Genomic DNA, 25,510 nt, shown 5'->3' with positions numbered 1-25,510 from the left:
AAAACCCTATGTCCAGAAAACATCTGGTTTGTTGTTAGGTATTTTTTGGTCAAAACTAGATCAGTTCCCCTATTTGATTTAAGGTGCAACACGAACAGCTGTACCAGTGCCCCAGGCCATGGCTCGTGGTGGGAATCACAAAGTCAGCCTAATTATTTCCATGCAGTTGTGAAAAGACACGTAAGTGGATGACTTAGGTTGGTGACCTCTTTGCTCCCCATCAGACTGAGGGGCTGAGGATGACTGAGGTGGAGTTTAACCAGGGAAAAAATGTGCACAGAACACACAAATACCAAAGAGTTTACATATGAATCATATTCATATGTAAAGCAAGAAAAGGAAAAGCAAGGAGCACATTCCTGGAGCAGGGCCAGCCCTGGGCTGCCACACAAGCCTTGAACATAACATCAGGAACTCTGGAAAGACGTGATAAACCCAGAATTGCAGAGAGATAAGGCCATAACTTGGACACAAAAAAATTTAATTCCAACTCCCCTTCATAGGGTTAAAGAAGAAGTTTCCTGGGAATAGTCTGAATAACACATTTCCCCATCCCCTCAGCTCCAAGCGCTGGGTGACACAGCAGCCACAGAGCATGTGCCCACTCCTGCCAGCACAGCAGTGCCTGGTCACACTGGTGGGATCACTGCGGTGGTTTCAGTCCACCTCACCTCTTGGGACTCAACATCCCCAGGCACAGGACTTGCCAGCAGACCCAGTTTGCAAACCCAGACCAAACCCCCGCTACAGCTCAAGCGTGGGGACATGCAGCCCATCAGCATCACAGCAGTGCCAGGGAACTAACCTAGTCACCAGAGCCTGCAACATGGAGGAATTTCAGCAAAATCCCCACTTGCTTCCAAAAACAAACCCACACTCCCAGTATGTATCCTCCTGCATTACTGGGAGAGATTTCAGGGGTTTCCTCTGTGTCCTGAGCAAGTACACAAATACTTTCGACACCTCATAGCTTGCCAATAGTCAGCATGCCCGAGGCATGTGTCGTGGCCATTTGGAGAGGTGGCAGGGCCATGGGGGGTGGGCCTCAGTCCCCAAGCAGCAGGGCGCTTGCTGTATGGGGGGATGGTGCACCAGGTGTGCAAAAAGCAGGAGGAAACGTAGAGCTTTTTGTGCACAATTGCATCTCACATGGGCAGGCAGGGTTGTTCCCACCTGAAGGCTTAGCCCTCACAGGCTAGCAGCTTTATTTTTTTTTATAGTGTGTTGTATAAACAGAGCAGGTAAGAGGCCAAGCTGCTGGACTCTGTCCGGCCAGACCTTGGGACAAAGGTGATGGACATTTGCAAACTTTGCTCCTCCAAAAACAGCGTGGGTCCCTCCTGGCTGCCAATCCTGCTTGGCAAAGCTTGGGAATGTATAATAACAATAATAACAACAACAACAACAACAATTTTAAAGGGTATTCCAGTCTGCAAGACCATCCTGCTAGCACCTCCTGATTAGATCTTCTCACAAACAACTATAAATGTTAGCACAAGTCCAGGAGAGAATAAAATTTTTTTAACTAACAGAAAGGGAGCAGGACTAGAAATGGAAGGGACTAGATACAGGAGAAGAGTCACTTGCAGGAAGAGCTGGGAAACCCCAAGAAGCTGAACAGCCACTACTCTCCTGTAGAGCTGGTTTTCTTGCCACCATCACCCAAGTGTCACGGCAGCCTGGACAGCTGAGCATGGTCCCTGGACACCACAAGTTCTTCATAAGGCTGTGCAAAAATAAGAATAGTAGAGAGGTTTCCTCAGCTGGAGCTGTCTGCTTGAAACCAGTGCAATGTGACCACAGAGCCCTCTGCATGAAGCCTTCTCTCCACTCATTACCTGGGCACACTGCTCAGCACCAACTTGAGAAGGCCAAGGGAAAGACACCCTCAAGGAAAGACACGGGAAACCCCTGCCTCAGGGGGCTTCACACCAGGCTGTGAGCAAGCCCCTCTGCATGGCTGCAAGGGGAGCGCTTACAGCTTGATCCCCCATTTCCCTTCCGTGTTTCGTAATTTTTGGACTTCTGTGCTCCAAGCCAAGAACCCACCTCCTTGCCCCACTTCCCTTCTTTGGGATGAGCCACGCAGAGAGCTGGGGCAGCACCAAGCCCTTCTCGGCCAAACATGACTGCATACCAAGTAAGATTTTTGAAGACTGGTGCCCTCAAAGGGAGCCTGCAGCATGCTCAAAGGTGGCCCCAACACAAAGAAAAGCAACTGGGAAATTAAGCTCTTCCTCCAGGTAACAGGACTCTGTTTCAGTGTGTGGTCTCGTATTTAGTATTTCAGAAGGATGGCTGCACTCAGTGCACAGGGGACCCTCCTGGACAGCAGGAGACTGAAGAACTTGAGGGGCAACAGGCCACCATGACCTTTATGAGTGTTGATACTTCCCTTTACATCATCTCCATACCATGCATAGATAAGGTGTTGCTACCATGCCCTGCGCAGGGCAGCCACCTTGCCATGTCCTTGCACAAAAAACTGCAGTTCTTTGCCTATGGCTCCAAGCCAGGGCTGCTGAAGCCTCTGCAAAGTCCAGGTGATGGTGGGGCCCCAGGACTGGGCAGAACCCATCATTAGAGGTCATCTAACATGAGGATTTGTCAAGGTTGAGACTAAGTGCCTATGAACTGGCCCCCTTTGAGGACAAGCAATGAAGAGTTTGGCCATCAGACACACACAGAGATTGAACTACAACTCTCAGAGACTTGTCATGCTGTGACACCAGCTGAAGGCAGGGACATGTGCATGGGGTCCAGGGCTCCTTGCTGCAACAAATGGCTGGGGTGATGAGATGGGCATCTGAAATGATCTGACCTACAGGGACAGGGAGTTCAGAGCCTCCTTCATTTGCTGCTAACGGAGAGTGCGACAAGGAGCCCATGAGAGGGAGCAGAAGCAGCCTTGTGGAAAACAAAGGCATGTTTACAATCTCAAGTTCTCCAAAGGGAGACCCCAACAGCACACCAAGGCAAACCAGTTAAGGAATGGGGAGCAGGTACCATCCCAGAGGCACTGAAGCTGCTGATGTCACTGCTCCTTTGCAGGTTCAGGCTCTCAAACTTGCTGAAGAATAGTCTGGGCTGTGCTCAAGCACCCTAATATCAGCACAGCTTCTTTCAAGAGGATCACGCTTGCCCCTTCACCTTCTGCACAGTGGGCAAAGCCACCCCAGCACACTGGGTGGGTTGTCAGACAGACTTGCCCTAGAAATATTTCACTCACTGCAGATGCTGAGCAACAAAGTACAACCCCCAGGTGGCTCCAAGCCACCCAGATTTGCACATCAAAGCCAGGACAAGGCTGTAAAACTCATCTATATCCTGGAGCTGGAGAGGCCAGGAAGAACTCTAGCACCAGCTCCTTGCAAGGATGCTCCAGCAGCTGATTCAGTCAACTAAGGTTTATTTACTGCCTTCTCTCAGTGAAGTCCAGAAAGGCTGTAAGTTAGATCTTAGGAAAAAGAAAAAAAATGTACCCAAAACAACCTTCTCCCCCCCTCCCCCATATCTGAACTTATTTTAAATACACATGCATCCTTCTAACAAAAATTATAGGGGAACTAAAATAAACATAATGTCAGCCTGTTCCTAAAACTCTCCTGCTTCCAAAAATAAGCATTGTGCAAACAAACCAACCTCTGCTTCACAGGAGACACACCAGACAGTGAAAATATAGAACAAATGGCTGCAATTGCTCAAAGCCTGAGCACGTATGCTCAGCTCCAGCAAGAACACAATGGGGGCAGCCCTCTGAAAGCAGAGCCCTGCCTGTTGACACATTACAGAGAGGAGAACAGAGCACAGTACCATGAGTTGGGTGGCTTAGAGATAGAAGAGAGCCTAGAAAAGGTTCTATCACACAAAGCTTCTCATTACTTTGGCGTTTTTAATTAAAAAAAAAAGACAACAAAACTACACACCACCAACAAACCAAACCCCATGCTCCATCCCTCCTCCACAGGACAGGGGTTCTGCAACAGAGGGAAGAGCAAGGGGCAGGAAACATCCCTGTTTGCATGGCTTCAGGACAGAACATACGGCACCTGCTGGATGGGCACTAACAGAGCAGGAGTTCAGGTACCAGACGTTTAGGCACAGCCACCAGGGGACTGCACAGGCCAACACTAAAGTAAATTGCACCTGAGGGGAGAAGTAAAATCCATTCCCGTTAAAAAAAAAAACAAATCTTGACAGATGCAGACTGGGCATAGCTCTGCCTGAGCCTGCACGGCCCAGATAAGCACAGGCTGTTGCCGCAGCTCCTCTGTTGGAGGTGCAGAGTGGGGCTGGCTGCTCCCTTGAACACCGAGGGCCTCTCGCTTCTCTCTGTCCCCAAGCTGTCGGTGAGGGTGAGCACCTCTGACTGCACCATGGCCAGAGACCAGCTGTGGCTGCTACAGCCTGGGCAGAAGGTGAAAGACATAAGATGTCAAAAAACATTCAGCATCAGAAAGGTTACAGCTGCTTCCCTCTGCTCTTTGCAAGGATCCCCAGGCTGGCTAAGCACATGGATCCGGCTGGACAGCTTCTCCTGCTTATCTGTTCCAGATGACCCTGGGGTTTTGCACGACTAGGGAAGAAAATCCCTTGCAGAGCTTGAGCCCCAGGCTACAACAGAGCAGCGAGCCAGTTTCCTTGGGCTACAGGATCCGGCCAGACAAGCCATCTTCACCCTCGAGCTGCTGCCATGGCAACCCCTGGATCTCTCCTGCCACTATGGCTAGAGTTTCCATTTTGCACATCAGAACAGGGCCCAAACCCCCAGTCCCAGACGCAACGGCACCTCCTAAGCTCAGTGAAGGCTTCAGCAGAGTCGTTTTTCCTTTTAAGGGCTGAGCATCTGAGAACAAGTTTCAGACGGGGCGGGGGGGAATGTACTGGCAGTTTTCATTCCCACCCTCTCCTTCCAAAATGTGCTGCATGGGTCCACAGCCCCATCCAAATCCCAGCTGCTGGAGGGTAGGCAGCTGTGGGGAAGGCTCGGTGCTAGCCGGGTAGTCCTTGCCCAGGGGGCATTGGGTGCTCTGGAGGGGAGCTGAGGCCTGGTGCAGCTCAGTGATGTCCTACCACCTGCACAGCCACAGGTTGCATCAATCCCAGAACACATGGTCAGGTCCATCACCGCCAGGACTCGGAGCAATGCCAGTGGTGTCACACTCTGATGGGGACTGCATCCCACCTCAACGCGCTCATAACCAGATTTTGTCCGCAACAAACAGGATTTACATGGGAAGACCTCAATCTTAGCAATACCCTAGAGAGGAAATACTTCACAGCTGCTTAGGTGAAGGCATTACAGGACAGCCTGCAAGTTCAGCAGCAACTGACCACCGTGGCTGGGACGTATCCTGCTCTCCATCCCCTGCTACTGCCCACCAAGGCATCCTGAGCTTAGCCCCAGGACAGCAGCCTGACACCCTCCCATTGCCCCCAGAGGTTACCAGTTTCAGGGAGGATTCGTACCAGCGTGTACGCCATAAGCACGGCTCAGTGAGTGTCACTGCAGCCATCCCACCTGTCCACGTCCCCACCGAAGGGGCAGCGGGTATTCATGTCAGGTCATCGCCAGCTGCACCAGCCAGATCCTTCCAAGTGTGTAAATCTCTGCAGAGACGCACCCAAGGTCACACGTCTGCTTTATCCTCATGTCTTCTTGAGTCAAACCAAGATAAGACAGATGCTTCCAGCCAGAGCAGAGCTGGACTTTATTCACCTCCATGAACGTGTGCTGGCACTGAGTCATACAGGATCCGCCCAAGATGGGATTCAAAGCACCCAAGAGCCTCCCAGTGTGAACATAACCCTACAATTAGGCCTGGGCTGCTCCTGTTTTTAATCAGGGGGATGGACACAGGGCAAGAGGAAGGAATGGAGCCAGAACCCACACAAGTCTCCTGCCTTCCCAAGGAGCACCAGCACCATAGGGCTACCTACTCACTGAAATCCTGGTCAGTGACCAGAAAGCTGTACATGGCTTGTTCCCGTTTCCATGGCCCTCTAAGTCTCCACACCTCTCACCAGCTGCCAAACAGAAGTAAATCAGACCTAAGCAGGGCAACATTTCCCAATGCTGACAGGGCTGTGCCAAGAGCATCACGCTGATACAGCTGCAGGAACAAGGCAGAGAAGATGTACCTGCCAAAAGGATGAAGGGCAAAAGCCCAGAGCCCTGGAGAAGCAGCACACCCCCAGTGCTCTCCCTGTGCCAAAGCAAGTGATGTCACACAGATGATATTCCTGCTATTTCAAGGTCACAGCAACACCTGCTGCCTTCTCTGTCATTCCAGAAATTACTGACAAAAGTCCTGACTCACCCAGCTTGCTGCCCAGCTACTTCAGGACTGATATTTACTCTTTACAGCCTTCTATATCACCGCTACTGATTTCAAGGATTCCTCACAGCACTGCCACAAAGCCCTTACTGCCAGGGACCCTGCACCAGCTGCCTCAGGCAGTCTATGCCAAGGAGAGCAGCCCAGGAACAGGAGACTCCACAATCAGAAGCTGTTCTGGAAAAGCTGCCCCACCACATAAACCCAGCAACTTGCTCCACCACCCTGGCAGCTCACACCACTCACACTGTGTGAGGAACAGGACTCTGCAGCCAACTGATTTTCATCATTTCTGTGCATGGATAGATTATCCTGGGCTTAGTGAAGTCATGCAAGGCATTGCACAGCCATAAACATGCTGCACTGCTACGGGGCATGGTTTCCTCATACAGAAAGGAAAAACAATTTTTGTACTATCTTCATTGAAAGCAGAGACCATGGCAGCCATGATGGAACAAAGCAAACAGCCAGGTGCCAGAGACCCATTTACACCAGGCACAGAGGTGTTCATTTGCTACACAAGGGAACACTGAGCTACAAGGAAAAAAACATTTACAGAGGTTTCTGAATGATGTCAGTGAGTAAAGACTGGGAAGACAGGAACAAAAAAGAAACCTACAAAACCAGAAAAAAGAAACCCATCAGCTGGTACCTTGGGACCGGTCAGCTGCCTTAGCAAGAGCACGCAGGGATGGGGACTAAAAGGATCTCTTGAGACACCCACCTCGGGTCTAAAATAACTCCACCAGACCACAAAAAACCCACCACAACTTCAGCTTTTCTAAAGGAGGCACAGGAGCCGGCAGCGGTGTGGGGCAGGAGCAGACCAAGGTTGTAATTACAGGGTGGAGCACCTGCAAGGCAAGGCCATACACAGACTGCCCGGTGTCACCGAGGGTGCCAGCTGTTGACTCCCTACAAATAGCCCGATTGCAGAGCACAAGGCTTTCAGTCTGCAAAGCTACATATTTGAAGCAGCAACATTCCTAAATGCGTGGCATTAGCAAAATAATGGCCCTCTGTCTTTCTTCATTTAAAGGGCTGACAGTCATTTATTAGCTGAAACACAGAGTCCCTTGAAAACTCATGCACAACAGATGCAGTTTGCAAGGGATTGGGTTATTTCTCAGCTAGCAGAGCCCACAAGACACTGGTGGGTAAAAGTATAAAACAAAGATAACGCTGTTTCATCACAACTTTTTTAGGCCGTTTTGTTCTTCAGCAAATCTCTCCAGCTGCAGCTGTCTCTGCCGACTCTGTTGAAAAAACTAAGCAGGAGCAAATGCAGAGAAGCTCTTGGAAGTATTAGCTGTCCAAGCTTGTTAAGCATGACTCAAGTTAACCACTACAATGCTGGGACGGCAGAGGAATTTGGCTGTGAGTCAAAGGCAATAGGAAACACAAAGTCCACAAATGAACAACTCTCCCCTGCACCCCGAGCTGCTACCAGGAAACTCATCCCATCGGGACTCCGTGCTTCAGAGTTGTCATTTTCCCCAGCCCATAGCACACGAATTTCCTCTGGCAAGGGAAGAGAGGCAGTAAATAAATAGCCAAAAACCTCAGCCACAGAGCTCATAAACCCTTCATAAAACAATAAGCAAAAAAACCTCTTTTCCGTGAGAAATCAATTTCTTACATTTGTTTTGCCTACAGGAATCACTAAACAAAAAGCGCATCAGACATGACACAGTAAGAGTGCTGCAAAGGCAATGAACTGGACCCACAGGATCAGTCCCCTCACGCAGCCCCAGAGCTTCCCCTTCCCACGCGCTTCCCCCACAGAGCAGCACACGGTTCCCTGCTCCACGCACACCCTGATCTCCGAAAAGCTTGCCTATCAACAAGTGAATGAGCAGTTTCGGATGAAAAACACAGCCTGTGTTTGATTTTTTCCCATTGTTTTCCATTTATTTTTCTGATGTAATAAACCAGGAAAAAAAAAGTTTCCTCTGAAAGGAAAGGCGTGTTAAGTGTTGCCCCAAACTAATATTCTTTTCCCGATTGTCTCCAAAACATTACGGTGTGGGTAGGAGTCACATCCCGTGAGCTGTATTTCAACCTCTTCTTTGTGTGCTACACATTTGCCCCTGCATGACTAGCAGTGGCTATAGTAATGCCTTCAAACTCCAATAAACAAATATACTAAATATGTGTAGTTCTGGTGCTTTGTCATTAACAAGATCTGGCTTGATTTAATGAGAAACAAGGACCAAGTCGCTCAACCTTGCTTTAAAATGCAGTCACAGCCTTTTTAAAGCTGAACATTTCTGCCATCTCACGCGTCAGAACAAAGCATTAGTCAAAGCCCAAAATCTGCCTTTGCTCTCACCATGTCATAGAAACAAAGGTGGTGGAATTGACCTTCCCAAGAGCAGCAAGAAGCTAGTTATTGGTGAATAACTGTGTCAGTCATCAAAGGCTCTCAAAAAGGGCCTCAGTTGTTTCTTGGAGATGTCCAGGAAGAAAACCAGCTGGGCTGTGTGAGCTGGCACTGTCCCAGCCAGGGTCACCCACCTGAGCTCCCACATTGCGGCACTGCCTCCCCAGGGAGCTGCAGCCCTCCAGTGGTACTGCATTCAACGGACCCTCCCAAGAAACAGGCAGAGCAGCAATGAGAGAGGGATGCAGTCACTCCCTGTGGACACAACTGAATTATTTCTTGCCTTGGACCAACCTTTTGCAGGGCATATGCTCATTTCTTCAGCTTCTCCAGGGAGGTTGGTAGGATAAAAGAGTCCATGTTTTCACTAAACCTTTTTCTCTCGGTTATGATGGCAGGCTGTCAATCCAGAGAGTCAGGGGGATCTGGGGAAGGATGATGTCAAAGACAGTGACATCAGAAGAAGCTGCAAGACTTGAGAGTGCCAGAAAATAAGGAAAACCAGAGTACTCATTGAGTCTTTTCCTTTTAACTCTAGGTTGGTAAGGCTGGGAGACTTTTACAGTCACTAGCTATATTTCTGCAGAAGAAAAGCAAACTCCCTGGAAGAGAGGAGATTGGCCTGGCAAAACATTCCTCTAGAGGGATGAAACTGGACAGCTGCACAGTTGTGACTTGTCTACAACCAGAAGCAGAGCTGGGGACAGACTCATGACCTTGGTCCTCAGCCACTGCAGTGCATCAGATGCTCAGGCTCAAGAGGAACCACTGGCACGAGCAAAAGCCCAAGCACCACCTTTTCCACAGCTCCTCAATCAGGTGCCAAAAGACCTGCCAATGTTTTTTTTCCTGACATGCTTCCAACTCACGGGAGATTCATACAGGCGCGCTAATGCAGCTGGGAGAAGGTGGATGTGCACTTGGGGGTTTTAAACATAGCTAAACTCAACTACTGCCAAGAACAGTTGCGCTACAAGTTTGAATACACAGGGTTTATCATGCTTAAATGACCAGGAGATAAGGAAAGAAATCATGCAGACCAGAGCTTGCCTCAGATCATGTTTAATTGGCAGCGGATCCTCCCCTTGACCAAGTCAGCCTGAAATACACACTTACACTTCTGTGCATAGCTGGAAGAGTAAACGTGTCATCCGTTTGTCCTGGTTTAAGGGAAAAGAGGAAAAAAAAAAAAGAATAAAAAAAAATAATAAAATAAAATAAAAAAAAATTCAGACTGGGCTTTCTTATAAATAGCACAAGAGAGACAGCCCAGCTCAGCTCAGGAGGTGGCTGGAGAGCTGGCAGCACCAGACAGGATCTCCAGAACAAAAAAAAAACCAGGAAATCCCCAGTGTCACTTCTCCCCACAATTGATTTAAAATGAGCTTATCCCTCACACAGTACACAAGGAAGAAGAAACTTCCTGGCTACAAGGGGGGAAAACACAGTTATTAATAGCTACACAAAGAGCAAGTATCAGAACTTATGTTGCAGCCCTGTAAGAACTTGGCTGGATCTTGAAAATATCTGTTGCCATGGCAGTAATTGCTATACATGGTAACAGTGAACAGTGGTGTGAGAACAATTTACTTTTTGATTTGGTGCCCAAAACAAGTTCCTTTTGTTTTCTCTCACCAAAACCCCAAGCATTTATTAGCTTGTGTTCAGGCCAAAACTGAGCTTTTCACTTCCAGCAGTGGCAAGGAAGGCAGCAAAAAAAGGGACAAATTCAGAAAGATGTCAAAGTGGGCAGTGCACTCTCTGTCACTCTCAGTCCTTCTTTTATGGCACAGCTGACAGATTGGGGCAAAGGTCTGGACCACATTCAACTCCCTTTTATATTTGATGTCCACCTAGGCAGTCCTTGTCTGCCTCCAGTACATAGTATTTGCTGCTAAAAAAAAAAAAAAAAAAGAAAAAAGCAAAAACCCACAGAGACACTTACTCTACTTCTAGCAGTTAGAAGCAAGGACTTTTCTGAGATGGGATGACCTGACACTCACTTAATATTCAACATGACAGCAGACCACAGTGGTGCCATGACTGTTTTCATTCTGTCCTCTGCTCCCCTCCTAGCCTTTCACAACCTCCTCTCCCCTTCCTGCAGCACTGCCGAATGCTGCCCGATACTTTTGCAGAACCACCTGTTACCCCCAACCTCATTCCTGAATTTCAGTGCTCAGGATTTCTTACCTTATTTGCTCAGAGCCCATCACTGCACGCATGGACTGCAGCACATTCTTCCCCAGCCACCACTTTCATCCCCTTTTCTAGGTCACAAACAAACACTGTGAGCAGCAGCAATCCCAACCTGGCATCCCGAGGGACCTCCCTCCACTGTGAAGTCTGACAGTCTACTCCTCTTCTTCGTAGCTTATCTTTTAACCATTTATTCACCCATTCATCCCATGATGGGCTTTTCTTGGACACCTGGTGCTGAAGCCTTTCAGTGAGGTCCACTAAACCAACCCACTGGATCACCCCTGCCAAGTACTGATGGAGTCATGTGGCTCAATTTTGGTTTACAAAAGCCATGTTGGCTTTTCTGCAACATGTCATACCCACCTACATTCCTACTTAATGTTGGTTTCTGGAAACTTTCAAGAATGTAAGATACACATCTTAGTTGCAACCAACTGCCCGTCCATCCTGTCCACACCTGGGACACAGGAGAGGTTTGTTAGGTGTAGGGGAATAGACAGGGATCGGCGACTGGAAGATCACGGGATGTGATGGAAAGATAGACTCCTCCCCATAGGAGTGGCAGGAACAGGAGGCGCAAGAGCTATATAAGCGTGTGACGCAGCTAAATAAACGGACATTTTGTATCCATCATATTGATGTCTGTGCATCACTGTCCCCAGGGTGGGTAGAGCCCTGTGTCCCGGAGATATGCGGCCCAAGTTCTCCCATAGAAGCGTACAGCAACAGTTAGGCATGGTCATGGTCATACCCTCTCTCCATCTTCTTCCTTGTACGCTCCACACTTGTATTATGGATGCTAAAGCCACATCCCTGGCTGTTCATTCTATTATTTTTCAGGAGAAACATGTTCTTCCTAGCCTGTTTCAGAATGGCTGCCCATAAGTTTACCCAAATGCTTTTTGAACCTGCTGATGCCTTTTGCATCCACAACCCCCCAGGACAATGAATTCAGCTCACCACACACTGCATAAAATAAAAGTACTTCCTTCTACCTGCTTTAAACCAATCTCCTATAGGTTTCATCAGGTGCCCTTGGTTCTAGTGCCACAAGATATGGTAGATAACATTCAACTAGATAACAATCAGTGCCTTCATGATTTTGTATACCTTGACCATATGCTACGCCAAACTTCTATTTGAAACCAGGGAGTCACAATTTTATTTTTTTTCTCTCTCCTCATAAGGCAGCTGCTCCATCCCTCGGTCATTTTAATTGTCTTCTCTGCAGTCTCTCCAACACCACAGTCTTTCTCAAGGTACAGAAACCAGAACCACCTACAGCCCCCAAGATATGCACCAAGGTGTTATTACAGGGTCAAAATGATGCTTTGTTCAAAGCCTCTGCTTTGTTATCATCTCCCTTTCTGACAGTGATCAGTATTTATTGGCTTTTTTGGCTAACATTGCACACTGAGCTGATGATTTCTGAGAACTGACAATGATGACTCTGAGCTCCCTCCTGGGCTATAACCACCAGTTCCAGGTTCAGCATCATACAGGCCTGATACAGATAATTTTCCCCTCTGGGTACCCCAGATTTTCTTACTCTGAAGTTCACCTGCCACTTATTTGTCCACTTGCTCAGTTCTGTGAGGTCCTTCTGGATTTCCTCGCCTTTGGTGAGGTATCCAACCACATGAAGGAATTGAGGATGCTCTATAAACCTGGGGATTTCACTGCACCCCTCCATGCCTGAGGTCACCCATAGCATGAAAATCAGTCCCAAAACCAGTCTCTGGGGCTCCACTGCTGACCCCTACTCATGCTGAAAAATTACTATTAAACCCTACTCTTTGCATTCTATGTTTTCACCAGCTCTTGGTTCATAACACAACCTTTCCTCCATGCCCTTGGTGACTTAGTTTCTTAAAAGCCTTTGGTTGGAGAACCTCATCAAAAACTGTTTGAAGACCCAGATATATGAAGTCTATTGGTCCTGCTACCCGTGTGGTCCTGCTCACCAAGTGCCAGCAGGTCCGTGAGGCAGGGCTTGCCTTCACCTTGGCCCTATTAACTCTTTTCCAAGAAGCTGTGCTTGGCCATACCTTCAGTGATCTTGCTCTTCCTTGCAGAGGCCCAGGCACATAGGTCAGACCTACCAGTCTGTGGTCCCCAGGATCCTTTCTGCAGCCCTTCCCTAGCCATGTGCCTGGCACAGACATTGAAACCCCTGCCACGCACCTCCCTGATTTCCCCAAGATCCCTCTCTTCTAAAAAATGCCATCACATTTGCCACCATCAATTTCTGCGATACCAAGGGGCACTTAAGCAACAGGACACGCACAAAAGCATCTCAGCAATTTCAGATTCAAGATCCTACAGTGCTCTTGAGTAAACACTATCTGTTCCGTACAGTTTCTTATCAGTTCCTCTGTTTGCTCTAAAGCTATTTCTACTGACATTCAATGTGAGACAACTTCTCAGACAGCTCTTTTGTAGCGAGCTTGTAGTTTGCAAAGCTACAAAGCTCCTCCACAGGAGTCAAGACAGCCAAAAAAATGGTTTAGATTTTTCTGTGATGGCTTTATCTTTTGTGCCTCTCACACCCTGTTCTCTTCTGCTACCTGTCTCCAAAAGGTTTCTGGTGCATCTGAAAATTAATCTATTTGGCAAATTCACTCTTCAAAAGTCTTATTCTGGCCTGCCTTGTTTTGATTTTACATGGAATCTGAAATACATACTTTTTTTTGTCTTCTTGTGTGGATACAGCTTCCCCTTTTTGACCAACATCCTTCTCATTCCACCAGCCTTCTTTCCCCTGCACATTTCCTTTAGTTTTCTTTCTTTAAAAAAAGAGACCACAACAAAAAACAAAACAAAGAAAAAACCCTTTGATCTTTTTCTTGGTGGAGGTATCCATTCCTTCTGAGCTGCCAATGTCATCACCAAATAAATTCCATACCGCCTCTGGTCCTATCAGCTACTCTTTAGCAGAGGGACAGAGCCATACAAGGCAGACAAATATCAGGGCTCTTACATGACTGCAACAACAGACAGCCCCTTTTTAGCAGGCTCAGGAGTAAGCGCCAGCTCTACAGCAGGGCTGACATAAGTCTTATTAATTTTATTAATGCTGCCAGTCATAAAAAGCCCATCATAGCCACTGGCTCAGAGTTGTCATGACTGTTACTGGGCACGTAAGTACTGAGTTTTCACAGGTAACTGCATATTCCCACTTTGCAGATGCCTAAACTAAGATGTGCTTCCAGCTGGAAACACATTACTTGACCAAAGCACTTCCTGAGGCACCCATCAGATGAGAGGCAGAGCAGCCAAGGCTCCTCCTTCCTGAGGGAACACAGGACCACATCAAAGGGCAGCCAAGATCCCAGGAGAGCAGCGCCTCCCTTTCAGGGAGCAGCCACAGCCTGGACATTCTCACTTGTTTTTGGCACTGCTGAGCACACAGCGCTGCAGCCAAGGTCAAGGCTCGCATGGCTCCGGCCAAAGTCCTGTTGGACACAAGAGGCAGGGCCCAATTGCTAAAATACTGCAAAACAGATTTAGTCAGCAACAGGTTTCAATTTAAAAAATAAAAAAAATCACTGATCAATTTTTGCATGAAGCACAAGAAAAACAAGGGCTTGCCTCTCCCAGCGGTTCATTACCCTTCTTGATGTCTTCTGTCACAGCTTAGCAGGTGTGAATTTGAAAGAGATGAAGCCTGATACTCTTCTGCACCTTGAGCAGCATGGAGAGCTCTGCCATGACAGCGCTGCACCCTGGAAAGGGGCTGGCTGAACCCCAGCAGCACCCAATTTTCACAGCAGGTGTCCTGCACTGACATTGCTCTTTGTCCATGGCCCTCTGTACCACCTGTCCCAGTGAAAGGCTGCTTTTCCTTGAGGACCAACCGAGCAGTCCAAGCTCTAGTACAGACACATCTCTGCATTAAAGCTGTTTATGCTCACGGATGTCATTTGCCTTTTCCAGGGGAAACAGCCACACCATTAGGAGGGTTTACAGCTACAGCCCTATAAGCAAAGCAGCACAAGTTCCTACTGCAGGTAACAGCCCCAAAACAGTAATTTCAGGGGAAAACTTAATTCATGTAAAGCCCCTCAAATCCTCTCTGCAGTCCACAGAAACTCTGAGTTTAACCCAGTTCCAGCCGAGACACAGAGAACAAGAAAGCAGCACCACAGGCGGACCCATGAGTCTGTTGTCTGACCATCCCCACACATTCACTTGAAGAAATGGCTACTGCTGCTAATAGTAGAGGTTTGAGCCAGGTAGCAGGAATTAAGTGCACGCCCTTCCCTGCCCACACCAGGGGCCCACAGTGTGCTGTCCCTGGGGGCCGGGCTCCGCTTTGGGCAGGCGCTGCACACACTGCAAGGACCACGGTAACGTTGCCACTGCGACCAGCTGCAGGGGCTATTTTATTTCAGCACCCAGAGTACAAGATGTACGTGGTATCAGAAGACACTCTCAAAAGAGGGAACTGGGCTCTTCCCCAAAGAGGCTCCGGTGCACGATGCAGCACAAAATCAACACACCCCAAACACAGCTCACCACCCGAGCCATCCAGGCCAGGCAGGAACAGGCACATCAAACACAAAGTCACCCATTTCTACATTTCAAGCTGAACTCTGCACTGTTTTCACTGAGCTATTTAGTATCTGGTGATAGCCATGCTGTCCACGCTTTTCCACCTGCAGTCTTTGCTTCACGCTCCAGAGGCAGTGGGGCAGACAGAGGAAGTAGCCCAAGATGAAGTTTCCCTCCAGCCCCGCAGCAAGCACGCCTTGCACCAAACATGCAGAGTTACCGAAAGACTTCTCCCCCACGCGCAGACAGCTCTCATAGCTCAGCAGCTTTCCTTATCCAAACGGAGACAAAAGCAAGTGATTTCATCCCTCCGACACCAAATAAAGTCTAAGCAGACAAGCACTCAGCTATTAGAGGCAGCGCTGGGTGGTCAATGGGGGGCTGCCATCGCACCCAGAGAGGCCACCTTGCTGGGGAAGGGTTATGGGGAGCCAGAGAGGCCAAAATCACCAACATCTCCACCTCTGCCAGACTCATCCAGCTCTCCTTGTATCAACAACAAGAGCAACCCAAGCAAGTGTCATCCACCAAAGGGAGCTCTGCCCGCAGCGGCCCTCCACCAGTCCCTCTCCTAGCGGTGCTTTGGTATTCGAGGCCAAAATCTCAACAACATACCCAGTGATCCTCTGCAGCACAGCATCCAAAGCTGGCCCAACAGACCATGTGAGAAGGAACTGGATAATGTCATTGTACACTGAAAGCAGAACAGATCCAATGACTCGCTGCTGGTGGGAGGAGGGGGTCCCCTCTACGTCCCTTCCCCATCCCCCATCCGCTCTTTCTCCATGGTGCATCTCCAGCACTCACCACACAAGGACACTGGGGCTCCTCAAATCCCGCTTGGAGCTAATTCAGCTTGCTAGCTAAAAAGCAGCCAGTTTTGTCTTGCTTTAGTGAACTCAGCCATCCTGATGATGGGACCCAGGGCCAGAAGAAACAAGGGTGGCAGCGCACAGCTTCACCCCTAGAAGATCAGCACTGTCTTTCGTATCTTTTATGCTTATTGCTACCCCAAAACAGACTACTGCTTTGGAAGAGCCTTCTGTCTCCAGAACCTCAAACCCATGTTTTAAACTAATTTCAAATTACAGATTTAGTGAATTTTGGCCCAGTTGTCAGACCGCCACCTACTCACCAGACATTTCCTCAGCAGTTTCTAAACCCACAGTACAGAAAGGACCACAACACTTGATTTTCACCCTAATTTTCAGTGATTTTAAAAATAATTTAATGAAAATTTAAGTAGCTTATTTCAGGGGCAAGCTTTCTAATGAGTTTCCAAGCCTAAACTGCAACTCTTCTGCCATTTGTGCTCTAATGCAGGACTGCAGGCGAGAGTCCAAGGGCAGCACCGACCCAAGCACAAAGCTGCCCTCCAAGCCCCAACACTGTTTGCTTCACACTCATTTTACTGTACCGACTAAACGTAACCCAGCCGTACCCCAACCAGACTATCCGTTGTATTACAATGGTATAAATTGCTAAGGAAGTGTACCTCCATATTACAACCTGCTTAGCATTTGTCCTTAAGCATTCATTAAGCGCTTCTCAGGCCGGCCACGCTCCAGGCTCTGCACCTCAGCTCACAGCCCTTTCACCATCTCTCTTTGCTTCACTTGATGTTGATTTGTCACCAAGAATCTGTAAACCACTTTGAGCTTCTCCTCTCACCATAGCTTAGAGCAACGCTTGGAAGGCCTCATAAAAAAAAAATCCCAGACCTAATTACTGTAGCTAGGGAGCAAAGAAGAGCTAGACAGTGTGGCTGATACACAGATATCTGTAGCTATCAGAAGACTATCAAAGAACAACAGTATACATGAGGAGGAAACACTCACCAGACCAGAAGAGGACTAAACATGGCATTTAGTGTTTACAACAAACTAAACATATTGAAAATAACAGCTAGAACTCGAGTTACTGTTTAAACCCATATAAGGGACACTCAGTGCCTGGTTTACAGTGTGTGACCACCCGCAGCTTACCCCATGTCTGGGAACAACCCTGCACTTGCTATTTCCCACACAGCACCAAAAGCACGTGGGGGTTGAGCCCAGAGCAGATAAGGCCATGTAGGGGAGCACGACTGCACAGGCAGATTAGCAAGGGGGTGAGGACTTGGCACTGGAGCAGCTGGGGTGGCCAGGACCAGTTGGCTGAAGCAGGTCAGTGTCCTGACAATAAAACCAAGCCAGCTACCCCAAGGGCCCGGCAGCCAATGCAGAGGCACCAAAAATCGCAGCCAACATACAAGTCTTTGTCCAGCCACAGCCTCAGGAAGACCATCTTTCCAGGCAACACTACATAGCATTGCTCACCCATTGCATCCCCTGGGTCTGTATTTAATTACACAGCTACTCTTTCTCCAACCTCACTTTGTTAGTGAAAATACTTTATGCCAATTCACCCTCCTCCTAAACTGAGCCCTGGCTGCTGCTACACATGAAACCCCCCCCACAAGACACTGCACTGCCTCCGAGTCAAAAAAACCCAAGACAGCTGAACTCCGTGTGGTTAAAGGGGATTTGCTGAGCTCTGTTCCAACTTGTTGGGCAGCATTGTGCAGGGCTTTTCTTGGTATCACTGGTGATGGAGACAGTAAGCCTCTTTGTCATCCTTCTGGGAAAAAAATAAACACAAGCAAAACCAAATAGAAAAACCAGATCTACAGAACAAAGAAGCTACCCCTGCTACAGTGCACCTGGCGCTACACCACCAGTTCACGATGTCCAAGACAACACAAAATCCCACCACACTGAGTCTTTTCTGCCTCTCTAACAAGTACTGGCTAGAAAGCAGCAACCTTGTTTGCTCAGGTAGGAAACAGCCCCATCTGCCAAAGCAAAGTGCCTTATGGCAGCGTCCCACACCTGCCAAGTTACACACACAAATAAGCCCAGCTCCCCCCCTCCCTGCTTGGCTGGTTTGTTTTTGGTAAATCATAAACCCTGTGGCTAAGAAAAAGGTCAGTTTAGAGGGACCCAGGACTACTCTGCTCCAGGCTGAAACAAGAGTGTGCAGCAAGTCCGTGTAGCATGGGGTGCTCGCCACCATCTTCATTTCATCCCATGTCAGAGCAGTTTCCACTGAGGAAGGCAAAGCGCAGTGAGAGCTTGCCTCGGGGAGCTAGGCACAAGCACAATATAAGAGAGGCAAGAAAGTAAACCTCTAAGTAGAGCCAGCCTTCTGTTTGCCTCTGGTGGCTGACGAAGATGCCAACGAACAATTTTATTCAGAGCTCTATTTCAGAAGTTCCCTAGTTCTCTGCAGCATAAAGCCCTCAGTGGAATTTCATTCAAGACCTTAAGTCCAAAAAGACAAGAGAGGCTGAAAAAATAATCTCAGCATCTCCAGTGCTTTGGTCTTTCAGCTTGTTTTTTTTCCGGGGGAATTTTTTTAAGTTGATACTGTCCAACCCAAGTCCCTTCTTTTCACCTGAAGCACGTAACTGTGGGAGGCCAGGCACACCCCAACACCTCGAGCTGCTACACAGGCGGTACCAACGCTTCCCCCGGGGATCATAGAGTCCTTTCCATCTCCTGTGCTTCACTGCGAACAAGCAATCTGCATCTTCAGCATCCTCATTATAAGTTTCCCAAATCTCTTTTGGCTCTGTGCATTGCATAATAAAAAAACAGCAGCTGACAACACACAAATAAAAAAGCTTGGGAGAACAGCTGGAGGATGGTTAACACCAGCTACACTGGAATTCAATATTCAACTGGAAACATAAAACTCTTATTCCTTACATCAGTAACCTCAAACACTTGGAACAGTAATTAGTATGAGAGAATATATCCCAAATAATGGTATTTTTTCCACTCTCCCATGAGACAAAGACCAAGTGCAAAAAATTTTCTCTTGACCTACAGTGTCTCGCTCCAGATGTATGAGCCAGATGGACCTCATGTCTGCTGCTTTAGTTAATACTTTCCTGCCACTCCAAAAACTGACTGCTTTAAGAAATTGCCCAAAGCAGAAGACTTCATGGGGAAGAGTAAAGTATAAAAACAATCAGAGAGCTTGCTTCAGCGGACACTCATGACCAAGCTACTAAAAGGCACAAGAAATTGCTTGATCATTAGAGCCATCTTTCCTGTGAGGGAAGTGTCTTGATATTAATTCCTGCCTTTGTCAAGGTGCTCAGAAAACGTGTAAGCAATGACAGCAGAGCTCAGAAACCCTCTATGAATCCAGCTAAAACCAAATCCCAGTGTCTGCTGTGGAATTTATTTTTATTACAAAAAAGAGGCACTTCACTAACGATTTTAATTTGCCCGGAGGGCTTTTTAAAGAAACATGAACCTTTACATGTCACAGCAAGGCACAAATAATTACGCTCCACCTGGGAAGGACTGATGGAGCCTAAACAGAACATTTCAAATTCTGACATATTTATTTGCTGAAAGCTTGCAAGCATCTCCTCTTAATTGCATTATCCACACAGAAAGCCATCTGGGTAGTACGACAGGTATGGAAACACGGGGAAAGGAGAACACGGGGAAAGGAGAACACGGGGAAAGGAGAACACGGGGAAAGGAGAACACGGGGAAAGGAGAACACGGGGAAAGGAGAACACGGGGAAAGGAGAACACGGGGAAAGGAGAACACGGGGAAAGGAGAACACGGGGAAAGGAGAACACGGGGAAAGGAGAACACGGGGAAAGGAGAACACGGGGAAAGGAGAACACGGGGAAAGGAGAACACGGGGAAAGGAGAACACGGGGAAAGGAGAACACGGGGAAAGGAGAACACGGGGAAAGGAGAACACGGGGAAAGGAGAACACGGGGAAAGGAGAACACGGGGAAAGGAGAACACGGGGAAAGGAGAACACGGGGAAAGGAGAACACGGGGAAAGGAGAACACGGGGAAAGGAGAACACGGGGAAAGGAGAACACGGGGAAAGGAGAACACGGGGAAAGGAGAACACGGGGAAAGGAGAACACGGGGAAAGAGGAAACACTACTACTTTCCTTTGAACTTCTGATTAGTTTCCATCAGAATACTCTGGTGTGTCAGAAGGTGTTTCCCAAGGATCAGGCTTTATCTGCATAGAGTCAAGCACTGTACTGAAGGCATGACTCCAGCTGAGGAGCTAGCTCCAGGCCATGCTGGGCCTGCCAACAGGAGCAGTTTAAAAAGGATACAGGAGCGATGGTGGACAAGATGACTACTTTGTCCTCCACAGCTTATCACCCTTCTTCTGCCTCCACCAGCAGGGCTACTGGAGCAAAACCACACTCTTGGTTTTACTTAAAGCTGGTTGGTCTTTTACCCCTAAACCATTTCATCCCAAGGAAACTGCCCTGGCAAGCTCACCGATAGCTCCAGCAGCATGTTCAGAGGAGCAGGGGTGACACCAGGAGTGCGCGGCAGAGGTTGGGCTGCCGATAACCTCTCCCACCTTCCCTTTTCTCCACTGATGCCAGAGAGAGCAGAGACCTTCACCACCCCTGCTCATTTACTGTGAGGTGAGTTACCACAATGCTCACCCAGGAATAAGCTCATCCAGCAGACGAGAGCGGGACAAGCTGCTGGGAGCAGAAGCTTGTCCTGTGGTCACAACTAGCTACAGAGAGGACATTTATTCATGGCCTTATTTAAGCCAATTAAGAAGAGGGTAAACCAGAACAGGGCACATGGACCCAGTTCCGAGGATGTGGGGGGCTCTGTGCTGAATAAAAGCAGGAGGTTCAGATGCTCTGCCAAAACCAGAAGACCGCTTTGCTGCAAAGCCATGTCTGAGTTCAGACATAAGGACTCTGTCAGCAGCTCCAGGGCAGGCTGATGAAGTGTGGAAGTTTTCACTCATTCCTAAATTAAAGCTTCTGAAAAAAACCACAGAAACTAGTATTCAGGCAGAGACAAATTAAAGCCTGAATTAATCTGAATTAACTACATGCAACAAATTCATACTCAAGATACTGAGATTCAACAACAAAATTAAGAGTCTTCAATGTAATCAGAACATAAAGCATGTGAATCCTTTATATTTTGTATAAATCAAATTAAAATGGCCAGCTAGACCAGCATATTTCCCACTGAACAAATGCACTCAGTACCATCCTCAGTCCTTCTACCCACCCAGCTCACAGGACTTCAGCAATTCCCAGAACTTCTTGCACAGGCTGGAAGATCTGCCTCTGCTCAGGTCCCAATACTGTTTAATTCAAACAGCCAAAAAATTGCTGCTAAAACAGCAAGGTCAAACTGAAAAGCTTTCTTCTCCACAGGTAAAATGGCAATCAAGTAGTATTCTTACCAATGCATTTACCAATCAAGAAATATTAGATATGACACATCCTTTTGCGAATTCAAAGAAAGGGTTCATGAATATGAATATTTATTAAACTGCACTGCCAGGACAGACACACCTCCCCAAACCACCCTCACGGGCCAAAAAGTCAGAATCCTACAGCAGTTTATGCTTTGTTATCTTTAATTACAGAAGTGATTCCATTAAAGCTCATTTGGATCTTACAGTCCTTCCCACAGTCCCTCAACAATGCTAATAGTTCTTCCTCCATGGCTCTGTGGGAAAAAAAACACCCGAAACCCACAAACCACTGTTCCCTGGTTTACAAAACTGTACCTGGTTGCCAGCAGGCAGTTGCCCCAATCCTATGAAGCCAACCCCAAAAGAACAGCAGGATTGATTAAAAAAATGCCTCAAAGCTCAGACACAAATACATTGAAATTGGCAAGATTTTCTTAACGGTTAGGCGGTTCACTACAGGAACCTCAGCCTCTCCTCCTTTCATCTTTGCCCCGCACCGTGGCACATTACCATTTTCCTAGAGATCAAGTACATCAGTTCAACAGGAGGCATTTGCCTTTTGTGCCCCTAAAGCAGGGCAGCATTCAGTGAAACAGATTCTGCACATCTTGTTGACACGTTAAACATGCAAGCCTCTCATGAGGTTTTCAGCTGCAGATCCAGTAACTGTCAGGCTGAAAGTAGTCTTTTGCATCACAAGGACGACCATCAAATTCTCTTGGTTACAAAATGCACCAAGCCAGTATACTTAGGTTTCCCTGTAGCTTTTGTGCTCCCAGCTAAAGCCAAGACATCTGTTTCAGCTAAGCAAACCTGTTGTGAATACAGCAGGCATGTGAACCATCCGAACAAAAACCCAGCTTCAAATCTGCATTCCTATGAACTGCTGTGATCTCAGCATCACTCCAAATAGCCGCCATCCAACTGACAGGAGAGAGCTGTCTCATCAACCCAGCAAACACCGAACTGAAAAACCACCAGAGAGAGCCAGTGGGGATACGCTAGAAAAATTATGGTGAAATCCAGTGCAAGAAGCTCTGTACTCCTCTGCACTGGCTAGTGGAACGATAGCACCAAATCTACATGGCTTTGTCAGATGTTCCAGTTTATCCCCTGAAGTGAGCAACGTCCATCCCTGAGCCCTGAGTGCCCTTGGCTGTCACAGGCAGCAAAGCAGAAGCAGCTGCTGTGAGCTGCTGCTGCTGGCAGACCGATAGCATGCTGCTGTGCTAATCATTTTGCTCTGGATGAATTCTGGTATTCTACATCCACTCTCGAGGGGATTTGCTACCCCTTCCCAAGACGGTCCTTCTTGCAGACTTACTCAAACTGCATTTTGCTGGAAAGGATGCAGAAGAGACAGAAGAAAGGGGGGGAGGGGGGCGGGACGACACACACACAACCCAACTTCAAACTCAAGAGAAGTAAAAAGATATTCCAAACACCTTGCACCATCACCGAGGTACCGGGCAAAATGCCAGCACAGCCCTCCCTCTTCTCCCCTAGACATAGGGAATGTAAGCAGCCAGCTGAAATCTGGTGGCCCTGGGTAGAGCCCTGCTCACAGGAATATTAAATTGTTCCGAGATTTTCATCTAGTACAAAAAAAACTAAACCGCTAGCAAATCAGCTCAACAGCAACTGGCATCAGTCACGGGGAGGACAGTGCTTCTGCCAGGCTCTGTACCTTGCCCCCCACAGAGCCAAACTTAATTCAGCCATTTCTGCCTGGCGAGCCGAGGAACAGAGCGACCAGGAGGAATTCTCCCTGAATGGGGTTATTCAAAGGAGCCATAAAATCCGCCCGTGTTTATCGGAAGCAGGATGCAGCCTGGGAAACTGGCCTGGCTACCTGGCCCTCCATTTTCATTATCAACAGGTGATCCTGGCTTCCTACCCGCTTCCAGGTGAGGAGTGAACCCACTCCTGGTCACCCCTTCCCAGGAAACCAAGCACGACAGTCATTCCTGCGCTTGACCAGGAAAACATTGTTATTCTGTAATTGTGTTTGGTTTTTTAAGTGACAGAGAGCAACCTACGCGTGCAACCCACCCCAGAGCCTGCAGTCCCGGTCCAAAACGGGTACACAGTCAGAGGGTGCTTCTGATTAACCGCTCGTCTTCAGAGGTGCGAGGGCACACAGCAGAGCCGGCCGCAGCGCCCGGGGAGGGTGACGCTGCCAGCTGCTGCCCTGCCGGACCCCGAGGCCCGGGCGGGACTGGGGGCTCTAGGTCAGGCTCAAGCCAGCTCAGCTCAGCGCAACTCGGGACCACCCGTCTCGCTCGGAGGCTGCGAGCGCCCCGGCCCCGGCAGCGGCCGCCATGCCCCGGGGGGAGCGGGGCCTTGCGGGGAGCCAGTCCGGCGGAGCCGAGCGGGCGCTGGAGCTTCCTTCCCCCCGCAGACAGGCCGGGGAGCGGCGGCGGCGGCGGCCGGGGAGCGGCGGCGGCAGAGCAGCTCCTCGCAGAAGCCAGCCGTCCCGCTCGACCCGGCCCTGCCGCCGACACGGGGCCCGGCCCGGCGCCTGCCACCCCTCACCTGCGCGCCGAGGACCGCGTCCCGCCCGCGTCCCCCGCCCAAACCGGGGGTGCCTCCCAGCCCCGGCCCGGGCCCCGAGGGGGCGGGGGCGGCGACGGCGCCTCCCGCCCGCCTCAACAGGTGCGCAACGACCGCACTCACCCCTCCGCCATGGCCCCCTCAGCCGCGCCGCCCGCTCTGCCCAGGAGCGGGGCAGGATGTGAAACCCGATCCCGGCCCCGCCCGGGGGGCGGCACGGCTCGGCCCGCCCCAGCCCGGCAGCCGGGACCCCCAGCCGCTCCCCGGGTCCCTCTGCTGGGGGCCGCGAGGTCGGGCCGGGCTGGGCTGGGGCGGGCGGCGGCGGCGGGGCCCGTGGGCCGAGGGCAGCCCCTGGCGGCGGCGGCGGCGGCCGCTCCGGGGCCCGCCCGGTCCCGCCGGGCCCCTGGCGCCGCAGAGCCTCTGCCCGGCCCGGCCCGGCCCAGCCCCAAAGGTGGAAACGAGGAGGGGAGAAGCGGAGCCGGCACCTCCGGTTTGGAGAAGCTGAGGTGGTATTTGAGACACATGTCACTGGCGACCGTCTGCTGTCGCGACCCGGCCCGCGCTATGCTGGTGGTCAGCGGCAGGAGCCGCCCCGTCCCTCGCTGGGGTGCGGGGCTCGGGGAGCGCGGGCGGGTCGCCCGCCGGCCCCTGCTCGGGGCACAAGGAGACTGTGGTTGGTGCTCCTGGGCCGCAGCTGCCCCGGGAAATCGCTTGTCCCAGTGACGGGTGTCCCCGACAGAGCCTCCCGTCGCGCCCGGAGCTGGCAGGGGTCCCCAAACAGGCAGCTGCCCCCACCCGCGCGGAACTTAAATGGCTCTGCCCTGCCCTCTTGCTATTCATTACATCCTCCAAGAGTGGGGGTGGAAAACCAGACTTAGCAATTGGGACTTGAACCAGCCTGTGGCATCGAGAGAGGAAAATGTCTTCGCCTACACTGGACGCTGGGCTGTCCCTGCGCGGTCAGACGGTGCCATGATGAGCCTTGGGTCAGCTCGTGCTGCAAGGCTGCCATGAATCTGGGTTTTCCCAGATGTGTGCTCTTTTTTGCCCTGGCAATTTTGTCTGGGCAGATTTTGGGGACTTCCTGTATTTGTCTGTGCCCTGAGCACATAGTCTGGTCAAGGCTGTGCAGGAAGACCAGATGTGTCACCCACACATGCACGGATCAACCGTCAGCATATGAACAGCAGTTCAGAGGCCTT

At 49.6% G+C, this 25,510-nt stretch overlaps 1 protein-coding gene across 4 annotated transcripts in view; it reads right to left on the bottom strand.

Moving 5' to 3' along the window:
* Window positions 1–24,514, bottom strand: part of LOC142063995 (rho GTPase-activating protein 39-like) — a 59,848-nt gene extending 35,334 nt beyond the window's left edge. Inside the window, exons 1-3 of one of the 4 annotated variants that reach the window (XM_075108481.1) lie at window positions 10,915–11,122; window positions 9,838–9,881; window positions 9,016–9,146 (exon numbers count right to left, since the gene is read on the bottom strand). In XM_075108481.1, the coding sequence (XP_074964582.1) occupies window positions 9,016–9,029 (14 nt within the window). In that variant the 5' untranslated portion in view covers window positions 9,030–9,146; window positions 9,838–9,881; window positions 10,915–11,122. Of the gene's footprint in view, window positions 1–9,015; window positions 9,147–9,837; window positions 9,882–10,914; window positions 11,123–24,431 lie in introns of those variants that run through there. The other 3 variants (XM_075108479.1, XM_075108478.1, XM_075108480.1) reach the window with 3 other exon arrangements.
* Window positions 24,515–25,510: the final 996 nt, after the last annotated feature.

Source organism: Phalacrocorax aristotelis, chromosome 13 (assembly GCF_949628215.1).
Source record: "Phalacrocorax aristotelis chromosome 13, bGulAri2.1, whole genome shotgun sequence".
Taxonomy (NCBI): Eukaryota; Metazoa; Chordata; class Aves; order Suliformes; family Phalacrocoracidae; genus Phalacrocorax; species Phalacrocorax aristotelis.
Note: the sequence above shows the minus strand (reverse complement) of the source record. Positions and strands in the feature narration are given on the sequence as shown.